Source organism: Zosterops lateralis (genome assembly GCF_965231275.1).
Source record: "Zosterops lateralis genome assembly, chromosome: Z".
NCBI lineage: Eukaryota > Metazoa > Chordata > Aves > Passeriformes > Zosteropidae > Zosterops > Zosterops lateralis.
In genome coordinates this window covers 78,041,436-78,060,366 of record NC_139800.1, presented here as the reverse complement: position 1 = coordinate 78,060,366, position 18,931 = coordinate 78,041,436, and the positions used below count along the sequence as shown (strand labels likewise).

At 43.7% G+C, this 18,931-nt stretch overlaps 1 protein-coding gene across 4 annotated transcripts in view; it reads right to left on the bottom strand.

The window, feature by feature from the left end:
• LOC310922867 (mitogen-activated protein kinase kinase kinase kinase 4-like) overlaps positions 1-18,931 on the bottom strand; it is a 93,006-nt gene that overhangs the window by 28,947 nt on the left and 45,128 nt on the right. For 2 of the 4 annotated variants that reach the window (XM_083883786.1, XM_083883783.1), the window contains exons 9-17: positions 18,422-18,500; positions 17,559-17,734; positions 15,744-15,816; positions 15,144-15,339; positions 13,767-13,832; positions 12,724-12,882; positions 9,231-9,383; positions 2,739-2,864; positions 575-642 (exon numbers count right to left, since the gene is read on the bottom strand). In XM_083883786.1, the coding sequence (XP_083739912.1) occupies positions 575-642; positions 2,739-2,864; positions 9,231-9,383; positions 12,724-12,882; positions 13,767-13,832; positions 15,144-15,339; positions 15,744-15,816; positions 17,559-17,734; positions 18,422-18,500 (1,096 nt within the window). The remainder of the gene's footprint in view (positions 1-574; positions 643-2,738; positions 2,865-9,230; positions 9,384-12,723; positions 12,883-13,766; positions 13,833-15,143; positions 15,340-15,743; positions 15,817-17,558; positions 17,735-18,421; positions 18,501-18,931) is intronic. The other 2 variants (XM_083883784.1, XM_083883785.1) reach the window with 2 other exon arrangements.

Genomic DNA, 18,931 nt, shown 5'->3' with positions numbered 1-18,931 from the left:
AGAGCATTTAGGGCTTGATTTCACTTGACAGTTATTTCAGACGATGTTTCTGACTCTGACTCATCAGAAATGCTGAACATCACTTTGTTATTTCAGCTAAATCTACTTCACTTTCCAGTCTCTCCAACCCATTCTATTCCCTGATCAGACATCTAGTGGAGGCTACCCTTCACTGCTGAGCTCTAGACATCCTTGGTCTTTTCTCCTGGGATATGAAAATAATACACCAGCCTTAAGGGCAGACTGCCAAAATTGTCACAATACATCTACAGGCTGCTTGTTCAAGCTACTATCAGGCAAAACAAGCAGCACAAGCTGTAATTAAAAGTGTCTGTACAAGGAGTTGAGGCCAGAACCCCCTCACCAAAGCATTCAGACACCTGACTCTCCTTTGAAACCAATGCCACTGGGACTGAGATAGAGCACCTGCCAGATACTTGGGTTTTCCTATTGACAATAAAGCAGTATTAAAAAATTAGTTTAAGCATAAAACACAGTATAAGCACAGTGTAAGTAAATAAAATATACATGTAAGTTTAGTTTTAGTGTAAGTATAAAACACTTTAGAGCTTACCTTGGAAGGCATCTTTGATGGCCAGGCTGATCCCTGCTGTAAAATTTTGAGGTTGTCCTTTCTGGAACCTTAAGGATTTAATCAAACATTTCAAGGTTTGCTATTGATATTTTAGATTCAGTCAATATACCTAATGCTTATCCTGTAGTAATTTGAAAAAAAAAAAGACTAACCAACAGAAATGAACAATAGTTCAGCAGGACCTATGGGAAGGTATTCCAGGATATCAGCACTGGAAGCTGCAAGTCAGCAGCAGGTGCTTCCAGTTTGCTCCAAGCCGGTGCAGTCTTTCAGGGTGCAGACAGAAAGAGGTTTGCACCTCTTCTCAGAATCAGTATTGTTCTTGGTCAATATTTAAAGCAGACAGTGAAAGGCATCTGCACTCACTGAATGCAGCTTTCCCCAGCAGGTGGATTACTTTATGTTGTTACCACAGGCTTGGGAATGAGACAGACCCCAATACCAACTGCAAAGTAATAAAATAAATACACACATGGGCATACGAATTCCTGCTCAAATAGTCTTGGACTTGTTCTTAGAAATTCTCTTATAAAGAGAAATACGCCATCACCTCAATTACACAAATTAACAAGCTTTTCCACAAGCCAGACTTTTTCACTGAATGTGTTGCTACAAATACCTGGTCTAAAAACAGAGGTGTGTCTGCAATCACAGATCCTGCAGATACTACACATGTGCAGATATTATACACTGTGTTGACTTGGCACAGGCTGGTTTTTCGTAGCAGAAGGGCCACAGAAGTGGCTTCTGTGAGGAGCTGCTGGAAGCTTCCATCATGTCCAACAGAGCCAATCTCTGATGGCTCTGTAGATGGACATGCTGCTGGCCCAGCTGGAGAGGTTGGTAACCCCCTTGTGATGATATATGTAAGAAGAAAATCAAAACAGCGCACAAAACAGTGCAGATCAACCTCTCAGCACTGCGAGACCCTACAAGAATCTTTTTAAACTGGTGGAACTTGTTGGCAATGGTACCCACAAACAGCAGCTTTTCTTCTAGACAGAGGAGAGGAGGAGGTGAGAACGTGTGAGAGAAACAACTTGGGGACACCAGGGTCAGTGGAGGAGGAGAGGGAGGAGGTGCTCCTGGCACTGGAGCTGAGATTCCTTTGCAGGCTGTGGGGAAGCAGCTGTGCCCCTGCAGCCTGTGGGGATCCACAGGGACGCAGAGATCCACCCACAGCCCATGGGGATCTATGGGGGATGCAGAGATCCATCCACAATCCATGGGGATCCAAAGGGATGTAGAAATCCACCCACAACACCTGGGGATTCATGGGGGATGCAGAGATCCACCCACAGCCCGTGGGAGAAGTGCTCACACCAGAGCAGGGGGATGGCAGAGAAAACTGTGATCCAGTGGGAGACCTAAATAGAGAGAGAGGGCCCCTGCTTCCAAACAAGAGCAGCCTGCCCTTAGAGGACTGCACTCTGAGGACAAGTGACCCACGGTGCAGCAGTTTCAGAAAGCCTCTTTTCCCGTGGGAGGGACTCATGCTGCAGCAGTTTTGGCAGGACTGCTGCTCATGAGATTGGAGCCACACTGGAGAAGTTCATTGAGAACTGTCTCCTGAGGGAGGGAGCCCACAGCACAGAAGAGGAAAGACTCCTCTCCCTGAGTGAACAGAAGATCTCAAGTGACAAACTGACCAAAACCCCCACGCCCTGTCTCTCTGTGCTGTCAGTGGGAAGGAAGAAGGGAGTAGGGGAAAAAAATGTGTTTTAAAGGCTTTATTTTACTTCTCATTATCCTCCTCTGACTCTGTTAGTAATAAATTTACTTTATACCTTTAAATTTGAACCTATTTTGCCCTTAGAGTGTTTTTCTCCGAGTCCTCATCTCAACCCATGAGCCCTTCATTCATTTTTTCCCCCTCTCCTCTGCCCAGCTAACAGCCAAAGAAAGTGAGTGAAAGGTTTCTGTGTGTGCCTGGCTTTTGGCCAGTGTCAAACCATGACATACACATAAACCCACACCACCAACCTGCCTGTAAATTTGCATCCCCTTTTCTAGATTGGCGTGACTCAGTCCATACACAACCAACGAGATTTTCAGAGTTTCGTGAAGTGCAGAGGGTGAATACTACACACTGCAGTGCCACCAACCCCCCTCAAGAGTGCCAAACGCCCCGAGTTTTACCCACCTTTGGGGGCTGCTCTTTGCTGTGGCTCCAGAACACATCATCCTGTCCGGGGCTGAGTGGTGCTGTCACCATGTCTGACAGGGAGCTGCTGTGGTACACCTCCTTACTAGGCAGGAAATTGTCGCACTTGAAACAAACAAAACACACGTTGAATTGCACTTCCCTGCCTACCTAACAGGTCACAGTCTCAAGAGAGATCAATGGTTTTGCTTGGGAGATAAAATATTTACTGAGCCTATCAGGAGTATTGTGTTTGGATAGAGCCCTACTCACCTTGTTCACTGTGCAGTGAGTTATTAATTTCCAGCACGTTGGGTATAAATATCTCAAGGTGAAGGGTGCAATAAAAAGAAATAGTAAACTAATCTATTCTCTGTGTGTGTGTGTGTGTGTATATATATATATATACACACACACCCACATACACCCTCCTTTCTTAAATCGATGGAGAAGCAAATAGGTCACTGGCACAGGGAACTAACTACTTGGATGATGCAGGAAATGCTGTGGAGTCACTACATTTCATTCAAGCCTGGACAATGCTTCCACTGTGGAATTTCCACAGTCCGATCACTGTGGGAACCCACCTGTCCAACCTAGATGTTGGTATCTAAGCTATTCTATGCATGGCCACTACCAACCTACAGTCAGTGGAGGCAAACTGTCAGCTGCAAACACTTTTAAGTGCTCTAGTGATTATGAAGGGACTCTGGCCCTCCTCTGAAACAAATTTTCAATTACTTGGAAAAGAGAGAAAGAGATCAAACTTGAGAATTCAAGAATGTAAGAAAGAATTAAATTACGTTCAGATTACACCCTCATGGGTGGTCAAATTCATGTGATCCCATTGCAGCTGCCTTTGTTTAAAACATCTCCAAAGGTGTCCAATTAGAGCACCAGGATAGGAAAAAACCCCAATCATAGGACAGGAAGGGGAAGGAATCAAGTTACTTCCTTACAAAGTCTTCGCTCTAAGGGAACAAGAAGTAAGCAGTGAAAAACTCAAGCTAAAATATTCAACATTCTGATTCTTTCTGTATGTAAAAGAAGAAATCTATACACTGATGATCTGCTACAGCAGTGTCTTCCAAAGAGGAGGCAACTCAGAGAATGTGTCAACTGAGAATATAAGAACACTGCCTCCTTGAAATGAGAAATCCTCCTGGACACAACACCAAGACCGAACACAAACTCTGTCTGAGGTGGGCCTGTCTGCAGGGACTGCTATGCCAGAACCAGTTTGATATTACAGAAATAGAAGAAGTATTAGAGAAATGCCTGAAGCTGAACCACTCTGTGCTTCCACATCTGATCTCCCATGCAGTGCTAGGCCAAGGCTCTCTGGGAGGTGCCTCTTCCTCAAACACGTGGCAAGTTCAGCACCTCCAACACTTGGAGGCCTAAGAATGAAGTTTGCCGTTTTTGTCTGAGTCAGAGTTCAAACTCCTGTGACACAACTGAGTTACCACAACTTAGATCAGAGGCACCTGCAAGACTCTTGCCCCAAAGAATGACTCAGATGAGTATTTTATTGATTTGTCAGATAAAATTCTCCAGTCTCTCCATTCTAAACAGTAAAACACAGTAACCAGAACTTCACACAGCTTCCAAGAATAGGATTACAAACTCTCTATAACTGCACAAGACTAAATTTCATGGGAACAATGTTCAACATCAATTAAATATTGACAGGTAGTAATTCTAAAACTAGATAAAGATGTCAAAGACGTCTCATTGCAACCTCCCAGACCAGTATGGCAAAGTCAACTGCCAAAGCCAGCCCTGAGAAGTTCACTTAAGTTATTCAGGTGCTTTTCCTGCTTTTTTGAGAAAATACATTCTGTTGACTCTCTTTACAGAAAACAGCTTTTTCAGCAGTTGTAACATCTCATAATCTATGTCCTTTCAAAATACCTTTTTGTCTAACATGATTGTCTCTAATAATAGCTTTTAGTTAACCAGACTCATTTGAGCAGCAGTGTGTTCACCTGAAGTGCCCATTGTGGGTACAGAAACAGGTTTTTTAGCAAGTGTATTATTATCCGAATATAGGAAGATTTTCTTTTCCTTGCTACTTTTTCAACAAGATACATATATTTCTTTTTAAATTCCAGCCTTTGAGTCCTGCTGATTACCAGAAAAGTATTTGTGTTTAAAAGCTTTGCTGAGTCATGATATAAGTGACTGAGTTAAATCCAAACTCTATCCAGCACACTGGTTCTGTGTAAAGCCAGGAACAGCCACCTGCTTCCACAAGCAGGCCAAAACCATCTCAGATAACCCCCCAAATCAGTGTTTGATATTCTCCTTAGGTTTGTAAAGGGAAAAAAAATTAAACCTCCCCACATAACTGATTCTGAACTACTGAGATTTGAACCTTAAATTGTTTTTCTTGTAAGTAATATCTAAAGAGTAGCAGCTCTCCTCATGCACAGGAAGCACTAGTAGAGAAAGTGTCACCTACTGTGTGTCTTCAAACCATAAAGGGGCATGTAACTGAGCTAAGGAAAAGAACACTTTGATCCATGAAATGACAACATAAGGTGATATAGCACAGAAGACTCATTACCAGAGTTAGATTAAAACCATTTAGAAGCAAGAAGTTTTAAAAAGATAGGCTGCACTGCTTTTTGGATGATGCCCAAGTTACTAATTTGAACTGAATCTACATAAAGGAGACAGATTAAGTGCAAGTGTTGTTAGGAAACAGCATAAGAAAAAGGAATTTTCTAAACTTCTGAGCAGATGTACTCTGGGATACTAAGGCAGTCCATGGCTTTACACACAGCTAGCTCTTGTAATATTGTTAGTCTTCGTGTTCTGATTCAGTCACATCACCCCACATAACAGAGAAGACCTACCTAGCAAATCCTACAGGAAAACCACAAGAGTTAATTAAAAATGGAGCTCATTTCAGATGTGAGCTAATTTTTTCCACTACTCAGGCAGCAGGGCATGCTGGGCAGAAGATCAGACTCAGTGTCTTTGTTCAAGAAGCCTCTGTGAAATTCTGCAAGCAGTTCAAAGCAGCTCATCCCACGCCACCACAACCAGAGAGCCAGATCTGCCACTGTACTGCAGCAAACACAAACCTGGTACAAAGCAGGTGGAATTGGTATACTCTGAACAGGTAGTATCTCACATTTCCCTCAGCAAACAGATAGGATGTAAGGCGCTGAGAAATTAAACTCCTTTCACCTCAGGAGCTGTGTTAAGTTTTTCAGTGAAATAATTTTGAGAGAGATTTGAGCATCCAGGGCTGTGCCATAAGATCTCACAGAATACCACTGTTGAAAATAATAAGTCATTTTTCTCTGAGCAGAGCAGTGCTGGGAGATGATCCCCCTCTGACAAACCTGGCTGGAAGTTCTTCAGGGCAGCATCCGTGATGAATTCAGCCTGCATTTTAACTCCACAGTTCACTTTTATTTTAAATCAATTAGACACCCAGATACTGAACTTCACAAGTATATTGTTGTGTCTTTTAATCTCCAGGTGACTACCTGACCCATCACTTGTATTGCCTAAGCACCTCATCCAGCTAATGCAGGCAGCATGTCCAAACATGCTGTCATTAGCATCAACAGCTGCTCCCAACCAGCAAAGGGAAAAATAACCCTTCAGGGGATTTATAAATTACCCATTGAAGTTCATGTGGTCTCCATGTGAACACAGCAGGCAGCAGCACAGATTGGCTTCTCCCTGTCCACATGCACTGTCAGCTGGAGCTCTGCCTTGTGAGGGGGTACCAGGGCACCTCCCAGCAGGGACTGGAATCACACAGCAACCACTGTGCATCACTTGCTGCTGTTATCCTTAAGTAACTCCATCACTCCAAACAGCATAAATTTTTTGTAGTGTAGTTTCCATCAAGGAATGTGAAAGAAGTTGGTAAATGCTGCTTCATTCCTCGCCACTCCCCTCAGCAGCTCAGAGAGGTGCTACAAAACACTAAAGCACTAAGAGGGTGCATAGGAATGGTCATTTGTCCCAGGTGAAGCAGCCTCTCATCCCAGGAGTGGCACCTGAGCAGGGCAAGACTATCCTCTGTACAGCCACTGTACTCCTGAAGAATCCCAAATGCCCTGCAATAAGCTATGGCTGCTCCCCCTGCTATTACAGGGCTGAAATATTTGCCTCAGGGAAGCTGCCAGCCTCTGCCCAAGGCTAAGATACAAATGTCCTTCTTGCAGACCTTGCAATAGCTCTCCAGTGATTTGATGCTGCAAGCCAGGCCATCAACTCAGCCCACTTACAACACTTGTGACTTGAAACAACAAACAGGCCCTGGAAAAAAAAAGGATGTGAGAAGACACACACATAAATATTTTTCCAGGTAAAAGCTATCAGGTGAAATGAGGCCTTCCTGCTCACAACATCTGCCTCTGGTGATTTTTTCCATCATCACCAAACAGCAAAGCAACCTGGAGAGGAAAGGCACAGGGAGGCTGTGATTCAGAGACACAAAGAGCCAGATATTATCCACCTCCCAGACTCTCAGACTCTGAGACTTGCTCTGGGGCACAAACCAAAGCAGGACAGGGGAGAGCAGCTTCCCCATATCCTGGTGGGGAATTTCAGCTACTCCAATATCTGCAGGGAAAGCAGCATGGTGAGCTGTAGGCAATCCAGCAGAGTCCTGGAATGCACAGAGGATAATTTTTTTCAGCCAGGTGATAGACAGCCCTCCCAGGGGGAATGCAATACTGGTCCTGGGGGTCACCAGCACAGGGGAGCTAATCAGTGAATTCAAGGCTGGAGGCAGCTGGGGCTGCAGGGATCACACACTGGTGGAGTTCACAGTCCTGAAGGATATGGCTCAGGCAAAGGGTAGAGTCAGAGCCCTGAATTTTAGGAAATAAGGAAAGAAATTCATATGATTAGGGTGGTGCAACACCAGAGAAGGTTGCCCAGAGAGGCTGCAGATGCCCCATCTCTGGAAACATTCAAGCCCAGGCTGTGTGGGGCTCTGAGCAACCTGATCTGGTTGAAAATGTCCCTGTTCATGGCAGGGAGGTTGGACTAAGTGACTCTTGGAGGTCCCTTCTGACCCAAACCATCCTATGACTCTGTGACCTTTCATGCAGGATGTTCACCTGAAGCTCATGCCAAGCAAAATCAACAGTGAATTTAAGAAATATTTAGGATAATACAACCTGATCTCATAGTAATAACCCATAATTGCAGGTATGCTCAAAGACGCATACAGGCCCATGCTGCTGTTTTGCTGAGGCAGCATGAAATGCTCTGAAAGCAGCTGAGCTGCAACCAATAACTCATCCTCCTCTGCAGTCTGACCTTCCCTCTTTGACTCCATGACCCAGCACAGAATGAGGTGACAGAATGCCACAGCAGCACACAAACTATGCCTAAGCCTGATCTGAATGTCACTCTCCTGTGGGTTGCACTACCTAAATCCCACAGAAGCCAACTGGAGAGATGCATACAAAACCTGTCCATCCATCCACCCACCCACACATCCAAGAGTTCAGCTGAAACTGAGAGCTGCCAAAAATAAAACAGTGCTATGACTGTATGTCCTCTCTGAGGGGATGAATGAATGAATGCAAAAATGAAATACTATATAAAAAGAACCAGCAGTAAGATTATTCTGACACTGAACATCTTCAGAACAAGTGGCGATATCCAGGCTAAATGAGTATGAATTGTGCTCACACTTATAGTAATTTATTCCATTTTTGCTTGCTGTTTTGTTTTTCTTTTGCTCACATATGCTTACAGTCTTTTCACAGGAGACTGAAGAAAAAAATCCTGCAGTCCAAGCTACTTCCTTCATACAGTGTCAGTAGGATGTTGAAAGGAAGCCCAATTTTTGGGCACATTGTGAGAACCATGAACCACCTCTTCCAGAACTGGCAAAAATATCAGGAGTGAAGTGTTTTAAGAGAAGGATTCCAATGCAGAACTTAATCAGAATGTTTTCACTATATAGGTACTGTTTAGATTTCACTTCTACCACTCATACTGAAGTTTTAAAAGAATCAGACTTTCTTGGCTCTATCCGGAGATAAAATCTGATTCTGCATCACTCCTTATTGTACCTCCACATACTTACAGATTATTTCATAAGATCAATAAAAATCTTGATTGTTTACATAGCTTCACTCATAAAAAATTCAGGTTTGGACTTGTTTTGTAAAGTGTCATATACTTTTACAGCACCATATAAATAATACATCATCCAGGGACTGCAACAGCACTGTCACTCAGACTTTCTGTGAAACATCTGAGAGGAGTTTCGTGGAATCAACAATCAGGCATCAAGCATAAAAAATAACTCTTATCTAACCCTGATCTGCAGGGCTTAAGTATAATTCCACATACAGCTCAGCAGCAGCAGCAGCACCACAAAACCTCGGAGCTGGTTTGCACAGGTCTCAGCCATTTGTGCCAGAAGGGAATTCTGTTTCTGATGGGATGTCCTGCCTGGAACTACCCCCAGCCTCTCCTCCCCAGCAGGGGCAGCAGTACCTGCACTACCAGGGCTCTCTGTGGGGCAGGGGTGCAGGGGCTGGAGCTGCTCCCGGATCCCATCCTGGGCTGTGGGGTGGCCTCGTGTCCCAGCGCCGCCGGCCACTGCAGGGAGGGCTGGATGCTGTCACTCTTCTTCACTCGCTCCTCGGCCTGAGAAGGACAAAAGCAGCAGCATATTGAAGAAACGGCCCTGGGTTTGCAGGCTAGATGCTGTGCCAGGTCCACCTCTGACAGACCATCCCACCAAGGAGGACAGCCCAGGCACAGCACAAGCCACTATTTCCTCTCCATTTGCAACCCCTCCTTTTCCATCAAGTTTCCAAGCTGCAGCAAGGAGAAGGGGCTACACTTCCATCTGCTGTATCCTAGGCCATTCCTCTGGGATTTTAGCCCAGAGGAATCATCTGTCTATACTTGCTTATCTTGGACAACATGGAACATGTTTTGCTGTGCATTAATTACCCCCTTCCACAGCATTGACATTATTGCATGTTGCTTTCTACCTTAAAATGCTTTTAACACTCTTTGGGTATGTTACTTGTACTGTGAGAAAGACTAAGGAACATGATCTAGAAGGAATAAGTTTCCTAAGGGCATTGCTCATTACCAAAGTCTTTATCTTGTGGTTTTGACCCTACTACTCTTTTCAATTCTGTTCAACATGACTAATTCCCATTCTCTACTGTATCCTCTGATATCCTCTGATTCAGCAGGCTGGAAACAGCTCTACACAGTAAATTAGAGATTAATGCCATAAAAATACCCTTTTATCCGTGTCAGGGTGGGCATTCTTAATGGTATCTCACTCTATCTGGATGTTTGTGCCTGTATCAGAAAGGTAAGCATATTCTTAGCACAGTCTAGAAACTGCTGAGGACATGGAAAATTACTCCAATTTAGCCTCACAGATCCCCACTGTGGAAAAAAAAAAGAAGACCAAAACCTTAAAAAGAACCCCCTTACTAAAACAAGCAACCACAGCCAAACACCATGACATTCTAACCACAGTGAACAAGCTCTTGAGGCCACATTTTCATTACCTGCAACTCGTAATAACGAAAGGCAAATTTTACCATAAGCAAGGAAGAAAATGTAAAAGCCAGATATGATAATTCACCCCCCCAGCTCTGTGCCCAAGGGGAGCTGGCATGAAAAGGCTTTATGATCCAGATGCAAACTCATGCAGGTGACACTCTGGGCTTCCAGAACTGATGCCAACCCTCACCCAGGCTCTGAGCTAGTGCAGTGTCAGCAGGAGCTTGGAGTCTGCCTCCCAGCTCCTTCACTCTGGTGCTGGTGGGACCAGATACAGCACACAGTGAGCTCACATCTGGGCACAGAGGTGCAGGAGAAAACTGTTCTGACTTGCTAGGGAGAGGATAAGCACAATGGCAAAGACAAGGAACTGTCAAGAGACTGTTCTGCCCCTCCCAACATTAAACTTGAGGCTTTGGAAGGCTTTAGGAATTTTTGTTTGTTTTTAACATCTCAATGAAACAGTAATTCTCAAAAGTTTCTATGTATTGATGAGTGACCCTAGAATTGGGACCCCTGAAAAGTACAAACAAACTCACTCCTGAGTAGGCTACCACTGTCCCCACGCAGATCCCTCTCAACAGAGGAACTAACATCTCTCTGGCTAATGAACTGGAAAAGATCAGTACCAACTGGAGCAAAATCACTGACTTATCCCTGTTAAAAATAGTTACAGCTTTAAAGCATTTTTAGATTGTGGCAAATAGTTATGACTGCTGACAATAAAGTCTCAACCAAAAACTTCATCCCTGTACCACCAATTATCAATTTAGTGGAAGGATCTGTGACTTCCAAGAAGTTCTGAGATTAAGTAAATAATATTGTACAATATCCTTAAAACTAGCATATAATGTTGTAGCCATAATGACAAAAGCCTCATGCTGTGAACCTAAAAAGCAACTAATCTGCAACTAATTATACTGTATTTCACCACTAAATGAGAAGTTAACAGTGACTGCACACTAAATTCAATAACATTTCATTTTTCTATCAAGGAATCTTTTACAAAACACATGCCAAAACCAGAGATGAGTATCTAAGACTATTTTATTGGAGCTTTGTCTTCTAACTACAACAAAGTAGAAAATAAATTAATCATCTGAGTTGCATTTTCACCCATTAAAGGCCTAGCAGAGGCAAAGCTTTTCTATTGACTGATGTTGTGTACTTAGAAAAAGCAGCTTACTTCTCTGTCCACACTCAATTTGTTTTTCAGCTGGAATAAGATCCAGCCCTCCACCATCAAACAAATACTGATTTCAAGAGCAGTTCATTCAAATTTCAGTAACAATTTGTTTAATCAGTCAGTACAATAAAACTTTCACAGTAAGGGTGTTTGTGGTTTTGACACTTAGGTTGTACTTGAAACAGAATTACTCTCATTTTCACAAACTTCTCCTCTAATAAGTAGCTTAATAGCTTTTTTTCCCTCACTCCATGTTGCTGTTTGGCTGTTTGCAAACTCTGTTCAGTTACTGAAATTCATCATTTCACCAATCCTAGCAGTTACATTTAACTCTGTCAATACTGGACATTTCAGCTCAGGGAATAGTTGCAGCACACACACACACAAGATGACAAAGATGGCACATGCTTAAAGACAGCAGCAAGGTATTAAGAAGCTGTATTTCTCCTATTTACATGTGCATGAGCTCTCCTTGTGCCTCTGTTTGGGCATTTTGGGAAGATACTTGGCCATGACTGCAGAGAATATCACATCCACTCTCCTACTAAGGAGGCACCTGTAAGCTGCTGAGATTTTTGACCCAGACTTTAGTGACAAAACAAATCACACACCAGCTGTAGAACTGGGTTAACCAGCTGGGATTATATAAAAAAGCATGCTGGGAATGAGGAGATAACATATGGAAATGGACCCAGAGCTTTTCATGCTATGGTGACAGTGACCAGAATGAGCTGGTGAGTAGAAATACTGTCAGAATTAGCAAAGGAGGAAAATGGATTACAGTACAGGTTGACTATATGTGGCTATCCCTGATCCATGAAACCTCATTCTGGGACACAAAAAAACATGAAAAGGTATCCCAGCCTGCTTGCTGGGCCACAGAGATCTCTGTTCAGGAGGCAGGATGCCATTCTGTGCCTGGGTCAATTCTGTGAACCCTAACACCAGGCAAAAACCTCTAGGAAAACTCAGGAGGTATTACCTTATTTCATGCCTCTTAGAAAGACAAGGGAATGACACCTACTTGACCAGAAGAACCTCATTTCTCCACTCACCAATCAAACCCTTCTCTCAAGTCAAGCAAAACTGACAGAACAATTCTTCCTTTCCCTTATCCTCTGAAATTAATGGAAGACTGTAGACTAAGTGTGTAATAAGACAGGTCAAGCCCCAGATGTAGGTTTAAAGATCAATCTGCTCTCTGCTTCAGCATCCCTACAGCATCATAAACTACAAAGCACCAAAATGCTGCCCTGGCCAAGACAGTACCTCTTTGCTTGTGCTGCTTGATGGAGGATGCACTCCTGCATTTGAACTCTTGGAAGGCTCCTTCTTCTGCCTGTGGTCATGCTGGAGAGACAGCAGCTGTGTCTGATCTTTGGGGAGAGTTCGGTGCATCTTCCTGTTGTGCTGCACATCTTCCATCTTCTGAAAGTAGAGAGTGATGAACCTTAGAGACAATGATGCCTTGGAGGACAACCAAGTTGCCTGCTAGAAACAGTGCCTTTTCAAAGAACAAAGTGACCACAATTGCAGCAGGGCTGACAGAAGAGTCAGAACCCCAAGCAACCGGAAGAATAAAGCGGCACCAAACACTGACTTTTTAGACAGTAGGTCAGGAAATAGTCTTTGTTCTTTTTACTCTTACTAAAACCAGAGGTCTTTTACCAAACACTGCATGCTTCTGTTTCATTACAGATCAGTTTGCAGCTGAAACATTAGAAAAATGTTGTGGCCAAGGTGACAGACTTGGTAACAACAGTTCAGCATTAAAATTAACTTCTGGTTCCATTGTTTTTGTGAACAAGAAACGGTCCTGGTTACAACATGAATGCAAAATGGGGGCTGGAGATTTAAACGTAGGTTTAGCTGATGCTGGACACTTTCAGAGTAAAGGAATTTTAATCAGACCATTTCAGTACAGGGAAACAGCAGGGACAAAAGTGGGAGAGGCAGTGTCTCTGCTGTAGATAAGGAGGGTGACTCAGTAACATCTAAGATAACTCAAAGGAAAGCTGAATCTGAGAACAAGAGGCAGTAAATGCACTAGTGAAGTCCCTCTTTGGTCCATGACTCAGAGGATGGGAACACCCTTAGGGAACTGAGAAAGACATCAGATACAGAACAGGGAACTGCAAACTGCTGTCAGTGAACACCCTCTTCATACCTGCTTCTTCTCTAATTTCCTCTGTCCATCTACTATGAAATATTAGATGCTTCTTTTCTAATTTCCTCTGTCTATCTACTATGAAATATTAATCTGCCACAGCCCTTTTGTCTTCTTTATCCTTTTCCTCTTTCCTCTGACTGACCTTCACCTCTGGCCACCTCTGCTCGCTCTCCTGCTGCCTTCGTAGCTCCTGCTCTCGCCTCTGGTGCTGGAAGAAAGCCAGGGAATAACATTGCTTATTTTACTTTACTTTAGTACCCGCCAATTACTGATACCAGTGCTCATAAATCACAGGGCCTGTTTCCTGCTCTTTAGTCACTAAAGGGAGGGCACCTGACAACACCACAGAGCAAAAGTGGGCAGGAATAAGCTGCCACCTCCATGACTGCCAAACCTGAAGTGAAACCTCTGCCCTTTTGGCAGCTCAGGGCAGATCTGTCATTTATGAGGCATGTGAGATCTCCCTGTCAGCTGGCAACTAATCTAATGACAAATGTCTTCCCCACATTTCAAGATGGAAGGGTGTTTTCTCCCAGAGCATTTCCATCTTGACAGAGCAGCAGTGTGTGTCACAAATATCAGCTCTGAAGTGTTAACACAGTGCTTGAGTTTTGTAAGATACTTAAGGGAAGAGACATGTTGGTGATTTTTGTGTTGTGCCACTGCAAGAAAGACACTGAGGGGCTGGAGTGTGTCCAGAGAAGAGCGACAGAGCAGTGGAGGAGTCTGGAGCACAGGTTTAATGAGCAGCAGCTGAGGGGGTTCAGCCTGGAGAAAAGAGACTCAGGGGGTCCTCACTGCTCTGCACAACTCCCTGAAAGGAGGTTGGGCTCTGCTCCCAGAGAACAAACAAGTTGTGCCATGGGAGGCTTAGATTGGATATTGGGAAAAATCTGTTTACTGAAAGGCTGGTCAAGCACTGGAACAGACTGCCCAGGGAAGTGATGGAACCACCATTCCTGCAAATGTTAAAAAAAGTGTGTGGATGTGGCACTTAGGACCAAGATACAGAGGTGGACATGTCAGTGCTGGGTTAATGGGTGGACTGGATCCTAGAGGTGCTTTCCAGCCTTAATGGTTTTGTGATTTTACGATTTAGCTCTGCCTCTAAGACAACAGTGTGTCAGGCAGCTGAAAAGGCAATCTGCTGTCTTTTATATCTTAAACAAAAGCAGGGCCGAGACTCTGGACCAGACCAACAGACTGCAAAATGAGAAATGCATATGAGGAAGAAATGGGGATCTCTCACCCCATCTGCCAGGGCTACCATCACCAAACTTACTCAAGCAAAATGCCCTTCCTCTTCTGCTCACAGAGCTCAGGGCGGGTTATCAGCAGGAAAAGGACAGAGCCCATCTATAACCACTGTGTTCAAAAGTGACACAGTTCCCCCAGGGTGCAAGATCCAGGTTGAGCTGACAATTTAACACAACCCTCTTGCCTGGCAAAGCCTACTCCCTACAGGCACATTTTTCATTTGTGATGAGACATGGAATAACAACACAAGCCAGTCTCCTACATCCTCCAGCCTCCTCCTCTGCTCTTTCTGCTGCTCGATGCGCTTCTGCCGCTCTGCCAGCAGCTGCTTCTTGTACTTCTCCTGGTCCTTCAGCTGCTGCTGCTGCCGATGAGGGTCAGAACGATTTTTGTTCTCCTGCTGCAGCCTCAGAAATTCACGGCGGAGAGTTGACTCCCCTGGGAGATTAACTATGGAGCTGAAACAAAGAGAAGGTTTCTACATGACAAAACAAAGCAATAAAGAGAGAATACAAGGTGCTTTGAGAATGTTTGCTGCCCTGTGCTGGCAAATCATGATGTATTTCCAGCAGTTGATTCTGCAGCCAAGAATCACTTGGTGTGCTACACACCAGCTGATTATTGGGTCCTTCATTTGAGAGTTTCCCCCCTAGTGCAAGGAAACTGAAGCAGCAGCCTATTACAGACATTTTGTACTCAGCAGTTACGTTTGACAGCTACAAAACAGTTAAAGCTACCAAAGGGGACCCAGGAGATTTGGGATTCAGAGCAAGTTAAGAAAGCTGTTCTGGCTGAGGAGAGCTGCACCTTCAATGAGAACAGCTTGGGCAGTCAAATTTTCTATTTCAGCAATAAAATTAACCTTGGTTCTCCTTCATCTTCATTCAGCTCATCGTCTTCCTCCTCACTCCCACTGTAATCATAGTCCGTTTCTTCTAAAAAAGAGAATGAACAAACACCAGAGGAGGATGCTGTTATTTAAAACATGATCTTGAACTTTATTTCTGAGCACTCAGCCTGAGCTACAGGCTAAGGAGGGATTGGAATTTAAAAGTCACATGTTGTACTGGGAGGCTGAGGGGAGGTAAAATATCCATGTACATAATTCAAAATCTAGTTCAGATAATGATTCAGGGCAGCCCCTTTACACACACCCACCTCTTCCCGTGACTGACTGTATTGGTTTTGCAAAACTAACCTACTTCCATAATCTGAAACAAATTAGGCTAAACCCACAGAGAAACCCAACCCCCACAGAACCACCAGCATTAGGGGCTCTTCAAAAAGACATTTAGATAGGACATAAAAGCTTGCACTGCTCTGATGCTCTGTATACTTCCGTCATAGCTATGCTGAGGCCACCAGTAATTATTTTGTAATTCCTTTTGTACCAAAGGGAATAATTAAGTAAACAGAAAACAAAAACTAATACTAGTTTTAGAATAAAGTTTCAAAAGCCGACCCACAGTTTTATAATTCTCTTCAAGACTAAAATGAAGGCAGTTTTATTGGGATTATTTCAAACTGGTCCTACCCTGCATTGTTGGCTGTATTACATGCTAAATTGGGAATTCATTCTTTTTGAAGTTACTATTTGGAAGTGCGTAGTCTGGCAATTCCATACTATGCTCCTTTTCACAGGAGTTTTGATTAAAAATAGCATTTTCAGGTCAAAATATAACTATTTATGAAGAAGTGACTGTTATCTTTGCACTGCTCCACCCCTCTCAAGGGCATTTGTGAGAAATTCTAACTCACTATCTTTCCATTTCAGTGTGCTTTGAGATTCATAGGTGAAAGTGGTGGGAGAATTTGCAACTACTACTGGAGTGAGTAAATCTACTTTGCAACAGCAATTTCGTTTCGGGCACAAATATTTCTGTTGTCAAATCAGAGCATATACAAGACACCTTCCAACACCATAGTGCTTTCCAGGTTTGGTCTAAGTCCCTGATCATCACAGTGCTTGTAGCAGTATAAAACATACTGAAGGGGAAAAGGGGAGAGAGGGCAGGGTTGTTGGTCAATAGGCCACGTGTGTCTGTCCCCTTTGCACAGCCCTTAGTCCGTGCAAAAAAATGCTCAGGCATTTTCACAAGTATCAGGCCCATTCCTGAACTGCTTCTTCCAGCTTTTGCTCTGAAGGGTAAGGCTGGCGTTTGGAAAAAAATTCCAAACTCTCTTTTTCTTCATACATGCTGCAAAGGAAGTAATTTATTAGAACATCTGTATTTTACTGGAGCTTGGAGGTCTTCTACAGGTCTCTTTTGTGCACTCCATTACTAAACACTTAAGGAGTCCTGCTTCCCCCAAAGAACTCACACGACAAAATTATATGGAGATCCAACAGGTAAATCAATTGGATCTGGGACAGAATCATGAACTGAGAGAACAAGGAAACACTTGCTCAACACTGCTCAAGAAAGGAGAGACCCACATTTTACTTAGAGTCCTTGCTCCCTGCTAGCAGCAGGGCTGCTCTCAATAACTTGAGGTTCTAAGGACTTTAGCACTAAAACACCATCAAGGACCCCAGACAAAGAAATCTTCGTAATGCCCCCCCTCAATCAAGGACATCACTCCCTCAATTTTCCTGGTTCTAGCATTTCAGCCGCTGCCAAAATCTGAAGAGGCCATGCTCTCTGAAGTGCCCTCTGCTTTGGTTTTGCCAGGTTACCCTTTTCTCCTTTTTTCTTCCTTGTCCTGTCGAGGTGATCCTTCAGCATGATGCGCACTTGCCGCTCGTTCTGCATGTCTCGGATGAAGGAATGCTTCAGCAGGGTCTCCGTGGATGGACGATGCAAATAATGCTTCACAAGGCAGCTTTCAACAAAATTTAGGAACTTCTTTGACCTAAAAAAGACACAACAGTGGAGAAAGACCAATAATCCTTTTCAACTTGTGGACCAAGCGCTACCCCTGAGTGGTAGAAAGCACTAACTTTGCAAGGCTTCCTTCTACACTGGAACTGAGAGAGACAATTTGAGTTCTGCCACCAGTGAGACTCCTATGACCAGCACAGTGCTGAAGGTGAACTTCTCCTCATCACCCTCTCAGAGGAGCTGTCACCTTGTATTTACATCCTGATCAACAAAACCCCCATCTGGCCAACACAAGCCTTTCAAAAATGTTCTTGACCTTTTGATAAGGTGAAGATTTCCTTTATATACTTCATTTAAAACAAGAAGTAATTCTCTGTAGGGCAGGTTACTGCCATTAGCCCCACAATGTCCAAGCAATCTTCTAATAAAGCCCTGACCCCAAGCAGCACATCTAAGCCTTCCTTGTTTATCCTGCAATTTCAGCCACAGACACCAAAATGAAACAACTGCCACAGTTTAGGCAGAGTTCAAAAGAAAGCTGTTGCTTCCCAAAGGTAAACTGTATCTTCCCACTGGCTCAATCCAGGTCTTAGAAACAGCATAGGAATTACCTATAACTGCATGATTTAACAAAATCATTGTCTCTGGACAAGAGAGCTAAAAGCCCTCCCTAAGCCCACTACAGCAAAAACACAGGGTTTTTTACACATCTCTTTACCATTTTCTGGATTTCAACTTTGGGGGCGGGTTCCTTGGGATGAGGAAGAGTGCTCTCATGGGATGCATGTCACACAGGGCTGCAAAGGAAACCACAAATTATGGAAGGATGCATGTACCCCCTGTGACCTCACTTCTCACTTCCAAACACCTCCACTTCCACAGCATCTGCCCCAGAACCCAACCAGGAGCCAACCAAATTCACACTACAGCCAAGAAATCAAGTCTCTGAGTATACAGAGATTTCCAGCTAAAAGAGATTCAAAAGAAAGGCTGCAAGGAAAGAAGTACGACTTTCTTCATATTTTCTATATATACAGCTTCTGAAGGACATAAAAAAGCTCACCTTTTCCATACACAAAAGCGTGTTTGCACATAAACTGAAGTTCAAGCTGAGATTGAAATATTTACCTAGTTATAGTGTCTGGCTTCTGGTTTCAGATAAATGATAAGCTCCATTTTAACCAAACTCTTTGCCATGTGGTTCATGGCATGTGAGAAAACCCGGGAT